At 41.5% G+C, this 18,027-nt stretch overlaps 1 protein-coding gene across 1 annotated transcript in view; it reads right to left on the bottom strand.

Annotated features, from left to right (window-relative positions):
- The window catches only part of LOC127370503 (collagen alpha-1(XXVII) chain A-like), a 72,346-nt gene extending 56,197 nt beyond the window's left edge, over positions 1–16,149 (bottom strand). The window contains exons 1-3 of the mRNA XM_051412624.1: positions 15,643–16,149; positions 11,039–11,109; positions 3,709–5,225 (exon numbers count right to left, since the gene is read on the bottom strand). Coding sequence (XP_051268584.1) covers positions 3,709–5,225; positions 11,039–11,109; positions 15,643–15,695 — 1,641 coding nt within the window. The 5' untranslated portion in view covers positions 15,696–16,149. The remainder of the gene's footprint in view (positions 1–3,708; positions 5,226–11,038; positions 11,110–15,642) is intronic.
- Between the last annotated feature and the right edge of the window lie 1,878 nt (positions 16,150–18,027).

The following is an 18,027-nucleotide window of genomic DNA, read 5'->3' as shown; positions in this document are numbered from 1 at the left end:
TGAAAGTCTAAAAACTTGAATTTACCTCTTTTACTTTCATGAAACATTCCAAACTATTTAAAAGTACTAGAATACACACAGTGCAAATTTGCAAATCAAACCGCTTAAAAGCTTTCAAATTGTGGCTACATTTAAGCACTCAAGCAGCTTGCAGGTACAATTTAACTCAATACAAAAGCCTAGATATGAGAGGAACAGTCAGTTCAGGTCTAAATTAAATTTTAACTCACAACCAGTTCCATAGCTCTGATTAAAAAATAATCAGATTAAAACTATCGCTTTCAGCGATAACATAAAAACTCTGAACATATAAATCACATTCAGGTTCACTGTGGAACAGATCTCATCTCAAAGTCACTTTTAAAGCAGCAGTGAGGAGCCAAAGGTGCTTCAGATGGGGAACCGTTGCCATGTCTGCGCCTGCAATGGATGTTTCTCTTGGTAGCCAGAGTTCAGAATCTGCACCATGGAAACACAAGTCTAGATCACGGTTCTATTATGTCTTTCAGTAGAAGAGGCTTAATGCTTTAAGCAGCAAGAGTGATGAATGACAAAGCTGTTGGCTGAAACCTCAATGAATGCAATGCTTTTCATTGGCTTCTAACTTTCATATATGTCAGAATGTGTGTGCATGTGTATGTATTAGAGATATGTAGTATGTATAAGAGAGAATATGTGTGTGTAGAAGACTCTGCTGTGAGAAGGAGTACAGTATGTACATGTGTGTTTATGAAATCTAAACTATGCTGAAAAGGAAGCATGACTAGGTTTATCTGGGATCTCCCAAGGCACCACATGGCAACACAGAGACACATACACACACGCATGCATGCATGTGTGCACCCACACACTTTGGCAGGAAGTGCCTGTTTAATCCCTGATATATTCTCAGGGTAAACAATCCACATGTGAGTCTCAATTTGTGATCCTGACAAATGACAGCATTTAAGGCAAATTTATTATCATTTCATACTCACAGCAACAAAACATTTAAGTCAGAATTCAGACAAAACACAGATTCTCTAATGTAACGTAAAGCTTGGAACATTTAATAGATATTGAATACTCCTGAGCATGGGTATAAATTATGGCAACAACGGTGGGGATAGGTCCTACCATTTATATGATGACCTAAAATTGTCCCCACAACTAATTTCATATTTATTGTAAAGGCATTTAAATCAGATATTATTTTCATTTGCACTACATATAACTCCATTATATTCCCACTGGTTGAGAAGAAGAGCTTATATTGGTGTTTATTTGCTTTCTTCCTGACTCCTTTACATTTATTCTGGATGATTCAGAAACAGCGCAGTCCACTTAGTCAGAGGAGAAAGCTCGAGGCTAGAGCACAAAACAATCCAGGTGTTCATGTTGCACGTAGGCAGCTATCAAACTCAATGGTGTGACATTGTGCCGTAGGGTGTATTTGTGCTTTTACTTTTGACTTAGCTAACAGCTGTTCTTGTTCTTCTCATGTTGGCATTATACTTGTTGGCCAAACGAGATGAGCATTAATAATTCTTCTAGGATTGCTAGTTTACTATTCTGTCTTCCCTAGTTTCAAATTCAATCTGTGTGGCTACAGGGTTAGTTAACATTTCCTTAATTCACTAGTCTGGATTATAATCATGGACGTCTTATTTATTGGTTAATGTAAATAGCTACATAGCTTTACAGTTATCAGCAAATAACATTTTCCAGTAAGCACATGCTTGTAAGGTATAGCTTGTAAAGCATATAGGAGCTTACATCAGTGAGAGATAGATGAAGACAGAGAGAAAGAGAGGGACAAAGCAGGCAGAGAGAGGAATAAAATATGACCAGGTAAGCATTTTAATTATGAGCTTTGTGGTTGTCTGAGGGTTTATTCCTGCTTCAAATATTTATAAAACATTATTAATAGGATTAAGAAATCATAATAGGTTAGTCATAGTCTATTGTGTAGAATTGCAGAATATGCAATGGAAAATTCTTACATTTTCTCACCCTGAGACCCCTTTGTGCCTACCACTTTCCAAATCAAACCGTGACTGGAGAACATGCTACTGTTTTTGTGCTGATCCTTTTGAGTTTAGCAAGGTTGGACATTTAGGCAGGCTTTGTGTTGAAGGCACTGCTCTTAGTTTAGAATATAACAAAAGCTTTTTGGCCTCGACCTCTTATCAGCACTTGTGTCAGGCAGTCCTTCAGTAAATTACCTCATAACTTCCCTTAATCCTCCTTCTACAATCTATTTTCTGTGGGAGATTACAGCACTCCATATTGAGATTGCAGGTACTGCTTTCTAAATGGCAGTAATTTGGTTTACTGTAATGTCAAGTGTGGTGTGGACATCAGTACAGATGTAAATTAGCCAACCCTTGACACGCCACACTCTGCAATCTACAGCGGCAAATTACAGACCACTACAAAGAAGAAGCAAGGCACACGTTTCAAACACACAGGCCTTGCTCACACTCTACACTAACATGACTCAATCACAAGGGCAGCTTTAAATACAAACACACCCAGAAGGAGCTGACGAGACACTGAGGTCTGATTACTCAGGCCACGTTTGAAGGTGAAGAACTGTGTAGACAATTAGGCATAGCTTATAACATAATAAAACTCCCTAACACATTTTATTTGTCTATGCCAAACAACTTGAGATTCAAAAATCTGAACTAAATCTGCTACCAAGTAGTTAACAAACAAACTTTTCTTTGCTCTGTGGCCAAACACAAATGTGAGTGTACATGTGTATATTTTATGTTAAGAGGCAGTTACACACAAATAAAATCAACTATGGAGCTAAAGTTGGTCCCCAGTGGTCAGTCAAGATGCAACGGAGCATCTGCCTAACCAACACAGCCTGTCACAGTGTTCCCACTCCAAGTGATATACTATAGGCCTGGCCTACCTTTGTACCTACATTGGGAAGCTGAATGATGGTGTTTACTGACTGCTTTGACCCTTGACCTAGCTTTGAAAGAGGGCCATGAGACCTCCACCAGCCCTCTATGACAGAGGAATCTGGTGCAGAGACGGCAGGGCGTCAGACCTGACACGTCACACCCAGCCTGGAGGGCTCTGTGCACAGAGGAAGAAGGACAGGCTTGAAGAAAAGTAGGGTTTCTAACCTATGTGGGAAAGGAGATAGCTCCTCATTAACCTACATATCTCTGTGGTTTCTTATTTCTAGCCCCAGAGCACTAGAATCAAATTTGGTCTTTCACTGGTGACAAACTGGGTCCCTACTGGAGCGTACTTCACTCACTTTCAACACTTTCCTAACATAAACCATCAAACTCACCACCAACAACTGCCAACACAAACAGCTGCATGTTTCTTCATCTTGGTTTTGCAGAACCTTTAGTGCTGCACAGTCTTATATGTGTGTGCTCGGATGTGATCTCTGTCTTGACTTCAGCTTGTAGAAAATGCTACATCCAGGCTAATGACCAAAACCAAAATGTGAATTTAACTATTCTACACTGGCACCTTGTCAGCTTCAGAAATTATTTTATAATGCTCTTTTATATTGCTGCTTTTTTCTATAGTTATCTATAGCCTGGGCCCCTTTAATATTTCTACTATTCCCCAACAGTCCATCAGATACCTTACAGACTTAAAGCATGTTGCGTTAACCAGCCCTAGATCCAAGTCAAAAAGGACACACACAAACACACTCACAAACCAACCCAACAGTCCAGCGGTGCTTACCGGTGGGCCTGGTTCTCCTTTCTGTCCTATAGCTCCATCCAGCAGGGAGAACTGAGTAGGTGGCACCTCCCAGCTCTGGAAGCCATCAGTAGCAGGTGGTGTTACTGGGTTGTATGAACGTCTGGTTGGTTGCGGGATGACTAGAGCCTTGGTGGTTTTGGCTTGACTTGTTGGTTTGATGACCTTTTTGGAAACTGGTTTGGAGGTTTTAGCAGTTGTAGTTTTGGAGATTGTTGATTTTGAGGGTTTGACCTTGGATATTGTTGGTTTAGAAGGAACAACTTTGACAGAATTTGTTTTGGGTTTGGACAGAGTGGCTTTGGATGGCGTGACTTTAGGCTTGGGAGATGTTTTCTTGGCTGTGGTGGGTTGTGGTTTCTTTGAGACTGCACCTTGGTTTGATATGGTAGGGTCAGCCTTTGTCTTGGGATGTTTGGGGCTGGTAGTGGCTGGAATAGTAAGTTTCTTCTTGTTGTCTGTTCCTGCAATCGTCTTTTTGGAATTGTTACTGGGACTGGCCTTTGTGGGAGGGGGTTTGGAGGGTTTTTGATTTGAAGGATTAGAGGTGGTGGGTCTTGGGTTTGGTGGTTTTGTCGGGGGTACTCTTGTCCTGAGTGGTGCTGTGACAGTTTCAGTCCTGGCCTTGGGAGGCGGGGAAGCCAAACCAAGCTGGACTGTTACTGGCATCACAGTTCCAAGCATGGGTGTAGGAATGGTCCCAGGGCTGGGCTTTATTGTTTGGGTGGGGGCCACATATCTGACAGCCGAGGCAGCAGCAGCAACACTCCTGGCAAGGCTCAGCCGCGTGGTCTTCTTGGCTGTTTGCAGGCCACCACCTTTAGGTGTAGCAGCGGTAGCTGTGATGTTTGTTTCTCGTGGTAGGATAGGCAGCAATGGAGGAAGGTTAGGCCTGTATGTGTCAGCTTCCCTGCACTGTTTCTTAATGTACCTGCAGTAGTTGTGAGCTGCCTGTGCAGAAGGGACCAGGTCAAACTGGCAGATGGCTCCTTCAAAGTGTGCTGAGGCTTGCTGCTGGCTTGTCCGCCCCAGCAGGAAGGAGCCCTGGAGTTCTGGAGCCAGTCCCTCCTCACTGTCCCACCCAAAGTCTGCATGAACACTCTGCTCTCCGCAGGAGGCATATAGAGTCACTCTCTGTCCATTAATTCCCACCGCCAGCTGGTGCCACTGACCATCATGGGGCTCATAGGGCAATGCCACTGAGGTGTTTGGTCCTGTGTGAAGGACCAGATTGCCCGGTACAAGCTGCAGACCGAGAAGGAGCTTCTTGTGGCCTGAGAGCAGGGTGAAGAGGAAAGCACTGTTGACACGGTGTGAGCGCACACTCAGGACCAGTGCCAGATTGGGCCAGATGGCCGCTGGGAAGACTGAGCGCAATGGAGTTTCGATGTGCGCTCGCTGGTTGAGGATGATCCCCGATCTGAATGGAATGACCCCTGCTGGCACCGAGCGTGACGGCTTCTCTGCCTTGAGCCCCAACTTTTGGAGGATATCCACATCTAGATAGAAGAGAGGGTTGTGTTAGAGGTGCAAATAATTATATCAGGCTTCTTAAAGGTTACACACCAGTGCAGTTGACAATGAAAGCCTATTATTGTCTATAGGTCTTCAGTACCTGGCAAGTATTTTTTAAGACTTTACATTATCCCTCTGAATACATCTGATTGTTGATCCCTGATCATTCCTTTCCTATTTGTCTATTTGTCTTGAATGTTCTGCTCTATACAGAGAAGACTGCCATATACAGGAACCTTTAAATACATGATCAGTAACAAGTTATATCCTATATTACATTTGCAAAATGGCTACATACATAAATGCCAAGGGGAGGTTTAGTATATAAAAAAATACACACCAGGACAACAGTAGAATAACTGTAAGAACAAAGGAGAGCAAACAATCTAGACTGATAAGAAACTTTTGCTAATGTAAAACCAACCCAAACTATTTTCCCCAAACACAACACTAACTGGGAGTGAGACACAGGGGTAATGAGCAGAGTTACTAGTGCCAGTTTTGTTGATGTAATAACACTTAGATACATGGCCACTTGAGCAGCAATTACACACATGTCAACAGTTGACAGCTATGGATTAGAGAGAAGAGAGAAACTGTTAAACATCTTAAAATTGTTAATAGGACATTCTGGACTCGTTGTGAGAATTTGCTCTTCCTGAAACAAGTGAGTAAAAACACTGCAGGGTGATGAGATGGAAAAAAAGATGGTTGAAGCAAAAAAAAGAAATACAAAGAATAATAAACACATTGGGTTTTGAGGCCAGCAAACTGCTTCTAAAGGCTGTTTAGTGCAACTTTAGGCAAAAACAAATGACTATGTATAGGTCCAGACAGATATAAAGCTAGACTGATGATAGGGGAGTATGGAGTGACCTTGATTGGTCAGTTCGGTGATGCTGCACACTGTGGTGCTGTGGTTTTTTATTTCAAATGTCAGTGGTTTGCAGCCTCACGCTTCTCTCCAACATGGAAAGTAGTGGCATCGTTTTGACCATATGACTGTCTAAGCATGCCCACAACAAATGGCCTCAGAATATAGCATGTTTATTGCTATACAAGCCTCCAAATTCTTAAAAGGAGCTGCTCACCCCAAAATGTAAGCCCATTATGGCAATATCTTCACAAAAATATCATCTGAGGTTTTAAAGGTCAGACCAAAGCACTGTGGTTCCAAATGTATGATCTTTACCTAATTTTGCCTTCCTGTCTTTGGTCGTTGAATTGGTGGGTTTTGTTCTCTAAAGTGCCATAGTGACAGGTTATGCTATTTGAGAAGGCTGAATGAATGCCCTACAATCTTTAAATGATTATGTTTTTTACATGAAGCAGAAAATAAATAAAATATGAATGTCCCTTTAATGAGAACTTTGACTTGCACTTGAAACAGATACCCTTTGTGCTTTTAAAAAAAACTGGTAATCAAGTTACATAAATTCACTTTCATCCCAACGGTCATGTAAAGAGACAAGACTTTGTCGCTGGTGTTCACCCTGTGCTGATGGAAACATGATGGCTGGTGGAGGTAATTGTGAAGGGAGCTCAGTCAAGGCCAAAGCAGTCAGTACCAGGAACGTGCAATCAGGCTAAAGGACCTAATCCTCGCTTAGTAACCATCTGGCCAACGCACTCCCCTACAAAGGAAAGAAAGGATTGGATAATGTATGAAATGTGTTTTAAGGCGCAAAGGACGGAGTTCAGGTTCTAAATGTACATTTGGTGGCAAAATTATGTAAGATTCCACACCAATTAACACATATAAGTGCTTGCTCTACAGCCTGTTGAAGTATAGGACATGTTTGCGTTTGCTCGACTGATGTCAAGGCATGGCCTCTTTGTTTTAAAGCTATAGGGGATTAATGAGCCAATGGACATCGGCATCATCAGACAACCACCCCTTTTCCTTTCTCCTCTCATCAATAGAGTCAGTTTGGAAATTCAGAACATGACCACAGTAACCACAAGTGAGTGTAGCATCTCCCTGCCTGGAGGCAGAATACAGTTTCCAGCCTTTCAGCCAACTTTGACTCTCTGTTCAGCGTTTCAGTCTCAGGGGTGCCGGCGCGCATTCTCCATATGACCTGTGATCTCAGACCCAGGCCCCTCAACATTTTTATTGTCTCTGGGCTCATTCTGACCTGTGGTCACTGGGCCTTGTCTAATGGGGACATGTGTATAGAAGCCTTGCTTGTGAAAAGATAGAAAAGTGGGCAAGCAATGTTGATGAGATGACAGAAAATGGGAAAGATGAGGGGAAAGACAGATGGGATGTCCTAACAGTTGCTGTACTGGTAAGCTATAGAAAGCAAGGACTTCAATGAGATGCTTGTCTTTCTATAAAGGCTTGCTTCATTAGACAATTGACGGGGGGCTCAGACTTTGGAAATATATAATTGCACGGAAAGAAAAAAAAGTTACGAGCGGGAATTTGATCTCCTAGTAATACTGGTAGAATTAGACCTCAGGAAGGCGGCAGATCAAAACTCAAATGTTTTTTGCAAAAAGTTTTCATGATGTTAAACAAAAACTTCACATATTAAATAATATGTCTAGGAATTATTGAGTGCTATTGATGCATACCTAGTTTGAACACATTTTGTACTCAGTACAGTTGTAAAGTTTTCTAAACCACTTTTTTTTTGCACAGTAAAAGTAAAGGTAGACATGCCTCTCCTAATATAGCCAGTCCTTTATGGTCTTTCCACATTCTGTATAGGGCTGTTAGACTTTCCCTTGCCTCAAAACATTAGGGATTTATAAACTAGCCTGAGGAACAAGACCTACATGGGGTAGACAGTATACCCATCCACACAGTGAATTCTCCTCTCTGTGTGGTCTCTTCTGCAGGAAAGGACAACAGGCAGTCAGTTGGCAGTGAGGCAGCGGGTGCATTACATGTATCTGTTCTGTGCATAGACTACTGTCTCCAACTTCTTTATTTAAAAACCACTTGTAGTATTACTGGGGCATACATTAGCCATGTGGTTTTAGATATACAACATACTGTATGGATGTGAACACACACACAGACAGACTTGTGTTTAACACATGGCTGGAGTTCATAGCCTCGCTCTGTGCCAAGTCACTCAAGTAGGACAGAAAGAAAGTCCAAGGCTCTTCATTCTGTAATGTTATCCCTTGTAGAGGATGAAGTCACCGATTCATTCAAACACACTCAAAAGATCTCTCTTTGGCTGGCCTTCGCTGGTCTACTGTGGGCTATTTAGGATATCTCTGAGCGGAAAAAATCATCCCTACAGCAATACATTACATGTATTCCCACAATATCAGATTTGGAGTCATAATTTAGGAATCATGATTTAAATGAGGGAAAAAAACAAGGGAAACTTCTTTATATTTGACTTTTAAGAGTAATCTTTTGCCATTTAGACTTTATCAAACAAGGAGAGATGGAGGTATGACATGCAGCAAAGGTCCCCTTAAAGGTCCCTGGCCATAAAAGCAACCCCCCAAAATGACAATTTTCCCAAATGAATGATTTGTGCTAAAGGGATTCTTAGGCAAGCATTTGGTCAGCACTAATGATGTCTGCCAAGGGCTCTAAGAGTGTTCCTATGGCATCCACTGATTCTTAACAGTCTGATCTGAGGGAATTTTGGCCTGTCCTTGACTTTTGATTTTCCCTGAAACCTACTGTGCATGGTAGTGGTGGTGTATGGACAGCGAGGCAACTGTTTCAGAAAATGGCACAGGAAAAATCTTTAAAAGAGAAGACTCCACTGACAGTTTGGTCAGAGATTCAGGTACATTACACTAGAAACAGTTACTATAGCCTCAAGCCCCTAGACTTACGCAGAGATGAGGAGCAACCTACAGAAGTAAACTGACTTCTTTCTAACTCCACACCAACAATGTTTTGATTTTCAAACTTGTAGCTATCAAAGCCACTAAAGGGTTTACTCAACTTTTTTCACATCTTTGATGTGCAGAGTTGGTGGAGTTCCCCTTTATGTAAAAATAGGCAACAACCTCAGCTCTCAAGAAGATACATCATGGTTGAGCAGGGAAAGGATCAAAAAGATTCTCACTCCCCACTCTGGCCTGTCTGGATGCCTGTGAGAGTGTCTCTATGAGCAGTTACACTCAACAATCAGTCCAATTGTGACTGAAGATTGTGTGACATGCTGATTCTACTTCAGGTATGAGAACATGTTCATCATCAGTGTTTTTCAGCACAGACGATGGACAACTTTGATGTTGACTGCAGTGGAAGCCCCTATCTAATGCAGAGAGAAATGTATAACTGCAAAAACTATTGAGAGGCTTAAAACCATACTGACTGATTCAGTGTTCAACCCCTCTGCAACAGTGATGTTGGTCATAGACAGTGTTGCCAGGTTTGACAGATGCCAAGTAGCCCAGTCAGAGCCTAAAATCAGCTATACTGCCAATTTTGGTCTTTTAAAGTCTAAACTATGAGGCTGAATGATGAATGATATTCTGAAACTAACACACACACACACACACACACAGCTTGGTCACAAATACCTGCATCTAGATGAATCTACATCCAAAACCAGATACGGATATTAAAAATTATCTCCACCAAATCTTAGGATAACATTATATTTAATATTTAAGATGTAAACTTTTACATCACTTTCATTATAAAGCTTTGACTTTGTAACCGAATGACAATTTGAATTGGAAAAAAGGTTTCAGCCTTGTTGTAATGAACTAAGATGACATTTGGTTTCAGTGACTGCATGTCGGATCTATTGAACTCTGCGCCCTGTCAGTCCCAATCATTATAACTGGACGAGAGAAGGGGCCAATTCACTGGACTGTATCTATAACTTTTCATCAAGAGAAACCGCCATATAGTACAAGAAATAGCTCAAATGATCACAAGCCACTAAAAACAATTTCTACTTGCCCAATCACATTAAAATAGCTCAATTTAGTGGAAAAGAAATGCCTAATTGTGGAACTGTCAATAAACACTGAAACACACTCACTGTTGCACATAAGACAGAAAATTTCAATAATACCTAACCTACCCTGCATCTTCTTAATTAAACCTGCAATAACTGATTATTTTATTATGTTTTGGTCACTTGGGGGCAGCGAAAACATTGTGAACATAACACTTAACATATCGTCACCTTTTAAGCTGATGATGATTAAGCTGTTGAACTTGTTAGCAAACAGGTGCAAATCCAGCATTTATGAAACATTAGTTTAGTGTATTTCCAGCCACCTGATGAATGTAAGACCAATATTAACTCTCTTTTAGCTATGTTTTTGGTCTCCACCACCTCCTGGGGGAAATATCTAGCTCTTTGGCTGCTAAATGCTTCACTATGTTCACCAGCGAGTCTCTAACTGTGTCTGTCTGCTGTTTGGTGCTAAGCAGGTAGTGTTATGTGGGTTTTTATAGCTTTTTTAGCTGAAAACAGCTGCCTGCCATGGCCGAAAATTATTCAGGTGATAACTCTCTGGAGGTATCAGTATGCGCGACTCCTTTCACATTGTGACAGTGCTTTTACATTGACAGTACACTTTCTTTATTATGGTCAACTTTGAATCTATGATCTGATCACTCCTTTGCTCACTCAGCTTACTCAACACCCGTCGTCATGGCAACGGCTGGCCCAATTCTCATAGCAATGTGTTTACGTGCTTGGGCAATGACCAAACAGGAAAAAGAATAACTCCAAAATCCCCCCAGTGCTCCAATAACTTTCACAGTTTTTTCCACTGGTAAAATTTCAGTGAAGAAGAAAGAGGTGAGAGAGTGAAGTGACTGAATTGATGACATTAAGTCATGTCTTACCTTCAGAGTGTACTTGTGTAAGTCCCAGGTAACAAGTACAATATAAAACTGTACAGAGCAATAGGGCTCTCCTGGGGGAAGAGAAGAGAGCATGTTAGAAAGAACCAGCAGTCACACAGTACTCAATTATAAAAGCGTTTAACTCTAAAATAATTTGGTGCCATTTTCTATTAAGGTAACCTTTTTAAAGCTGTTTATGAGTTGTAACGAATGGCTTCAAGCCATTCATAGGAGCAGATTTTGGGTTGCCAGGTTGTTAAAAGTCCTCTTGGCTGGTGTATGTTGTTTCTATTTGGTAATAATGCAATTATAAATATAGGTTCATGGGTTTTTCACTTTCTAATGATCCATTAATTGTATACATGTTAATAAGTCATTAAATAAGGGTTTTAATGATCAAATCTGCAGTTGTAGGTGTCAAACAGTCAAGTTGAAGATAATTTTTCCCAACCTAGCAATGCAAAAGTAGCTTAAAGCAGATCTAAAAAGCATTAGGAAATGATTCATCAACCAGTGATAGAAGCATTAGTTTTAACCCCTTCATAATGTGTACCTTGTTAGAAAGTGGTACTAATAATTGAAATTGCTTGCATTTGGCCCAAAGTGGAACATCTTAAGGCATGCTTTAATACAGGTAAAACAGCTGTCATTAGGAAATCTATGGCATGTGTCTTAAAAGACAACAAAATCATTAAAATTGACTTAAATTACAAAATGTTGAAGTATCATGAAATAGGATATAACCTGTAATCATTGTTTATGCATCACACAAAAACACTGATTCAAACAAACCCATACACATTTGAGCTACTGATATGTGAACAACAAATGGGAACTGGATTCTGCAAAAGCACTTACAACTCAGAGCAAAGGCCTCTCTCCAAAACACACACACACACACACACACACACACACACACACACACACACACACACACACACACACACACACAGCTTCAAGTTGTGGTTAGTAAGACAGAAATACTATAGTAGACTTATCCATCAACTCTCTCTCTCAAAACCATCACGTGTATGCACACACACACACACACACACACAGAAAACAAAAACGAAATGGTCTCTCTCAACACCCTCACCACATCCAGGTGTGCAACAGAGCTGAAGAGACTGATTGGCAAGTGGACTGAGATCTCAGTGGGGGACTGAGATCTGGTGACAGGCAGGGGAGCCACTGTTTACCGCTGGAGGTCATCCAGACACACATGGTCACACACACACATTGAAGGGAGGAAATGTGTATAACAGCTGTAGCTGGAGGGCTAGAGTGGAGCAGGCAGACGGGGGCGGGGGCCAACGACTCCAAATACATAAATGTGGGAAAGAAGGTAACTGTTGCATATTTACCTTCATTGCAAATATGTGCCTGTCTCTCTTTAGAAATATTTCTGCTAACAACCTCCGCACTAACCAGTGGCTGCTTCCCCCGCTGGCCTGAATAATTATAATCAGAGTGTGTGTACATATATGTGTGTGTATGTGTGATGGTGTGCTTACATGTGTGTTTGTGGTGTCTATGTCTGCCTCTCTCCCAGTTCATGGTTTATAATAAAGCTTCATCACAATCAACCCCACACACAGCTGGTTGTGGTTACTCAGGATACTTTGTGTGTGTGTGTGTGTGTGTGTGTGTGTGTGTGTGTGTGTGAGTGTGTATCTCTCAGGCTCCCAGCTGGTTACAGTCTCATTCAGTGTCTTATCAGCTGAGGAGGGATCAGCTTTCTTAAAATGAGTCATGAATGCTGAGATTTTTTTTTACTGCAGCAAAAAATGACTCTCATTCTGTCCCCCAGGCTGTTTACATCTGTGCAAACTGGACCAGGTTTCCATGTTTCCTGGGAAACAGCGCTGTTTTCTTTGGCTTTTCACATTAAAAATTCTCAGTAGCTTGTTTAGATTTTCATTAGGGTGCTTTTGAAGTGTACGTGACAGGTTGGGATTTTTCTTCTGAGGTTGCACTGAGGGGGATTTGTGCAGTGTGGCCATTTAAATCAGTGGGGCTGACATTTGCACACTGACCCTGTCTGGTGCGGTTTTCATACTGCAACAGGGAGCTAAGACACGACTCCCTGAGGGAATTCTCAGCAAAGCTGAGTGGACAAAATACACGCCCGATGAACAATACCTCCTCCTAAGTCATCCACTAAACCAGTGTAATCTATATATTGTGCTGTGAGTCACTGTACTCACATTTCAAAGGCAGAAGGGGGAAGAACGCTAATCTGTTCTGCTGATAACATCTTTCTCTACTCATTGAACTTCTGCTGATATTAACTGTGATTAGTTCACACCTCTCCTTTGCTGTCAAAAAGTAAAAAAATTTGGCTAGACAGATAGATGGTGATAAACAAAGCAGTGTGACTGAGCAATAAATTGAAATGAGTGAGTCAGAGGATCTAGATGTTGGACAAGGTTTGCAGAGATATCTGGTGTCCAATCTGCTGCAGATGAAAACCGTCATATTTGTGACTCAAAGCCAATTTTATCTTTACTTACGTAATTTTCTGGCATCATTGTCTCTTTTCCTAAAGTCTAAACTCTGATTCTAACCTCTCGACCCCCCCAAAACCACCTCCCCCTTCCAGACACACTCTTAAACAGCAGCCCGTCTGTAGGCCACCAACCAGTCAAAGGTTGAGGGGGAAAAAAAACACTGTGAAGCCTGTATAGTTTCCGTTTCTTTTCACAAGTGTGGACTACTCAATGATTCCCTGAAAGGATTTCCCAAAGGCGATCCTGCTCCCTGAGCAAGCAAGCGGGCACGCACACATACATACAAACAGAAAATACTCACACCTCCACACACACAGTGGAAAATTCCTATAGATGAGCTGACACTAATAGAGGGTGACTGACATCTAATAAGACCAGTGTTGTATATCCATTAACTGTTTTCTTTGCAGTCAGCTAATCTCTTACTTCAGACTGTTTACTTCCTGACTTATTTTCTACAAATGACTTGCATCCATTTTATTTCCAACTACTACTGTGCCTAATAGCAGATGAAACATAAAATAGTATGTGACTCATTCTTATAACCCGCTCTGCTTGGATTTGATGGCAACTGAAACTAATTATACAAGTTAGAGCAAGAGTGATCGACTCAGAAATAGTTACATTTTAAAAATTAACTCTATGGTTGTTTTTTTCAGCACAATTTAACACAAATATACCAACACATTCAATAATTGCTATTGAAAAGCCAGGAGTGAGACATAAAGGGCGACACCATGTGGACATGTGGTGAATGATGCTCCAACACCTCGCAGGTATCTTTAAATCGCAATCCATTTTCATCTTAAATGAATAATGTGGTAGCAGTAACTGTTGGGGCACGTTGATCCATTTGTGATGATGGAAAGTGTCATTTCTTATTTTTCTTTCCAGGGAAGTCTGATAAATAAAGCTGATACTATTTTGGCCAACTTGTTTTAAATGAAAAACTAGGGGACGGTAGGTCAAATCTCCAGACTTTCCTACTCCCTAGATGACTGCATCCCCACTATCTCGCCACTGATCCATTAACTATACCAGATGTTCACTGCACAATAAAACATATCTAAGGTAAGAATGACCCATGCATGCATAAATGAATGACTACATAAATGCATGACTTTTCAAATGTAATTGTGCAACAGCTGGTGGCTGCATGTACTTCTTTAGAAAAAAAAAAAAAAAGTCAAGAGCGAATATCTCGGTCGATATATTAAAATAGCCCGGTTTGATTTTCACTGTCTGTGTAAGTCTGTGCTGTAAACACATGCATGCAACATCTGCATTTTATGTCATAGACGAGAACAAATCACGTCAGTTGCAGATGTTTTCTTAAACAAACTGATAAGTGGATGTTGTCGGGAACACTATTGCCCAAGCTGATGTCATAGTTTTAGCTGACTAACTGTAAGAGCATGGGTATCTCCTTAAAACAATATATTTTAACTACCCTGCGTAAATACGGCTGTGCGTAAAAGGGAAAACATGGAAAGCATCCTAACATAACCTAGCAAACGCTCCAGTGGATGCTGATGAACCTCTCATGAAACTTTATGGGTCTGAATAATTGCCTGCTTTGCTTCTTCTATCAGATGAGCCGGTTTAGTAAACACAATATGGGAAACTTCCTGCATGTACCCATTGTCTATTTGCTACAAAAACTGTCAGACACTTAAATGAACTTCACTGAGAATCTGTGTTAGAATACGCAGAGAGGAGGGGATATTACATGTAGCCCACACAAACTGCTTCTAAATTAACCTGGTGGTTATTTTTCTATTCTTATTGTCCAGTTGCAATGAAAAAAAAAGAAGAGGGAAAACAAACATTTGGACATATTGATTGATTTTGGCAGAGTTATGATAAATGTCCGGACGCCTATGGTTCAAACAGATTCCATACAGCCTCAATAGTCCCCCAGCGGACTCCCCTCCTGCATGGTGAGCTGGACCACAGCCAGCCGGCACATCACAGGTACGCACATGGAGGCAAACAGCCCCAGCCGGTGATCCGTCTCACCTCAGCTCTTTGCCACATCCTCTCATCAGAGCACACAGACAACAACAGAATAAAAGAAAAATAAATGATACTTACTTTGTGTCTAGATGAGAGGTTCTGCAATCTCTCCTTCGGGTGCCTAAATTCATTTGTATTCATTTGTCCTGGCAGTCAAAAACCTGACCGTTAATCACAGCGTGACTCCTATGCAAGGGGGGGCAGAAGACACCGGTCGCCGTTTTACACATTTGACAAGCTTGAGATGAAGTTCCAGAGGAAAAAACTCATGTTGATTTGCCTGTCAAGCCCGACATAAATTCCTTCTGGCAGGCTGGTTTGACAGAGAGTTTTCCTGTGCGATTGTCTGTCGATATTCCCCTGTGTTTCATTCATTTATGCCGATCCAGATTGAGGGACGCGCAGCCGGAGAGAAAGCTGGGTTCTTTTGGAGGGGGGTTACGGAGTCAGGAGCGTTGGACTCATCCCTTTCCTTTTTAAATAGGCTTTCTGTGGGTAAAGCGATGGCAAACGCACCGCACAGCCAGGTGTCAAGTTACAAACCCAGCGGTTGCATAGAGCAACTACACGCCTTCTCCAGGGGGTGGCCACATGGATCTTACCCAAAACCCCATGCACCGGTAAACCATATGAATGAACCACGGTGACACTCGGTGGGCAGCGCTTCACAGACTTGAACTGCCAAACAGGGACGCCTACAGCTACTCCAGAAACTCCCCTTTGTGTATCCACCTTATTATCCCTCAATGCGTGCAATAATATGGGTGATTAAAGCCAATTTTTTGGAGAAGATATGGTGTGAGAACTAACTAAAAGATAACTTTTTACTTCTCTAAAAACTTGGAAAGTGTGTATCATCTCCAGTTGGAGTGAAAATGGTGAATTATATGGGGGAGTTTTGAAAAATATATGAGTAACCTTTTGCAAAGAAATGTATGTCTAAGATGTTGAGTCATTTTCTGGAAAGAGCTCTCTTATTTTGTAAGACACACACGTAGTCATGATGTAGTTTGAACACAAACAAAAAATCTTGGGCCAGTTCATACACATATTTCAAACATTTCGCAATGTGACACACCAGCATTGACAGAAGTGTTAATGGAGCAGCACCTGGATCAGCTCTCATTACCTTAAGAGGGGTCATGGCCTGGTGCAGGATAAGGTCTACCAAAGACCTCCACACAGGCACAAGAGCCAGTAATTACCATCTGACATCTGTTTGAAATGTTTAATGAAGGGTGATAAGACATTTTGTGTTCCTTCAAAATGTGTGCTGAGTTACAAAAGGGGGAGTCAACAGTTTTCACAAGGACTTTTTCTTAAGTTTAACGTCATTCAGGAGAAAACTGCAACCAGGAAGGTCTGTGGAATTTACAGAGTAATGGGAACTTTGCTTTTCCAGGGAGATGTTGTTGTTGAATTTTATAAATGGAAATGTATAATGCTGTGAGCACCACAAACAAATTATCCTATACACTATACTATACTACTACCATATATACTATCATATTGGGCTAGTGCCAGAAATCTCAGAGACAATAATCTCAAAACCTGTGAAAGTAAAACAAAAAACTAGCGGCATGGCAAGATAACACTAATGGTAAGTGGGAAAATATGTTTTTTTTGTGTGTGTGCTTTCTTTGTAACCTGGATGAACAGGTCCTTTGATTGAGAAGGCAAATGCACAAAGCCAAATTACCCTCCTTGGGCATGTTTAAGAAAAACACCTGCTTGGGCCTCAGCCCATCATCTCTTGGATAATTTAAAATAAGGAGGACTAGTAGTTTTAATCTTCTAACCTAATCTTGCTTTGATTGTAATTAAACTAATTTGAAGTGAATAACTGGAATAATTTCTGAGATAAAATAAGAGGGTCTTATCACATAAACACCACCTGAAACTGAGTGGACAAACAACTGGCTATATGGAGGCTACAGATTAAGAATATTAGGGACTTGGGTCCATTAACGTTCACTCACTCTTGGAGCTGACTGGCCAAAGGCCTCTATCACTGAAAGGTCGCCTCGAATGACACTCTGTTAGGGCTGGGCAGAATGCGTGTGTGAGTCATGGCAATCTCTCTGTATTTCAGCTTAAGGCCGTTGGTCACCAGCCTCAGGGGTGGGTGCTAATGGATGCAAGTCATTAACATCCTCTTTACAATCTCCTTCACACACTCTGTCCCTTGTGTTTCAGCACTTGGTGCCACCCGACCCTCCCATATACTTCCAATGAGCCACAGTGACTCTGCCCCCTTCTTCCAAATTACAAACTCTGCGCTCGCTAGCGCGCTCACTGCCACCCCTTAAAGCTGCTTAATTATGGTCATTGGCACCAAGTCTGAAAGCTCCCTTTATCCCCCCCACGCTCCAGAAATAGGCCCTGCTGAAGCACACAGGCAGCCCAGATCAAACGTTCCCCATAGGGAAGGGGTCATTACTGGTACGCAGGGCGGACACAGCC

Source organism: Dicentrarchus labrax, unplaced genomic scaffold (genome assembly GCF_905237075.1).
Source record: "Dicentrarchus labrax unplaced genomic scaffold, dlabrax2021, whole genome shotgun sequence".
In the NCBI taxonomy this organism is placed as follows: Eukaryota; Metazoa; Chordata; class Actinopteri; family Moronidae; genus Dicentrarchus; species Dicentrarchus labrax.
The sequence above is the reverse complement of the archived record's forward strand: the minus strand, read 5'-3'. Positions and strand labels throughout refer to the sequence as shown.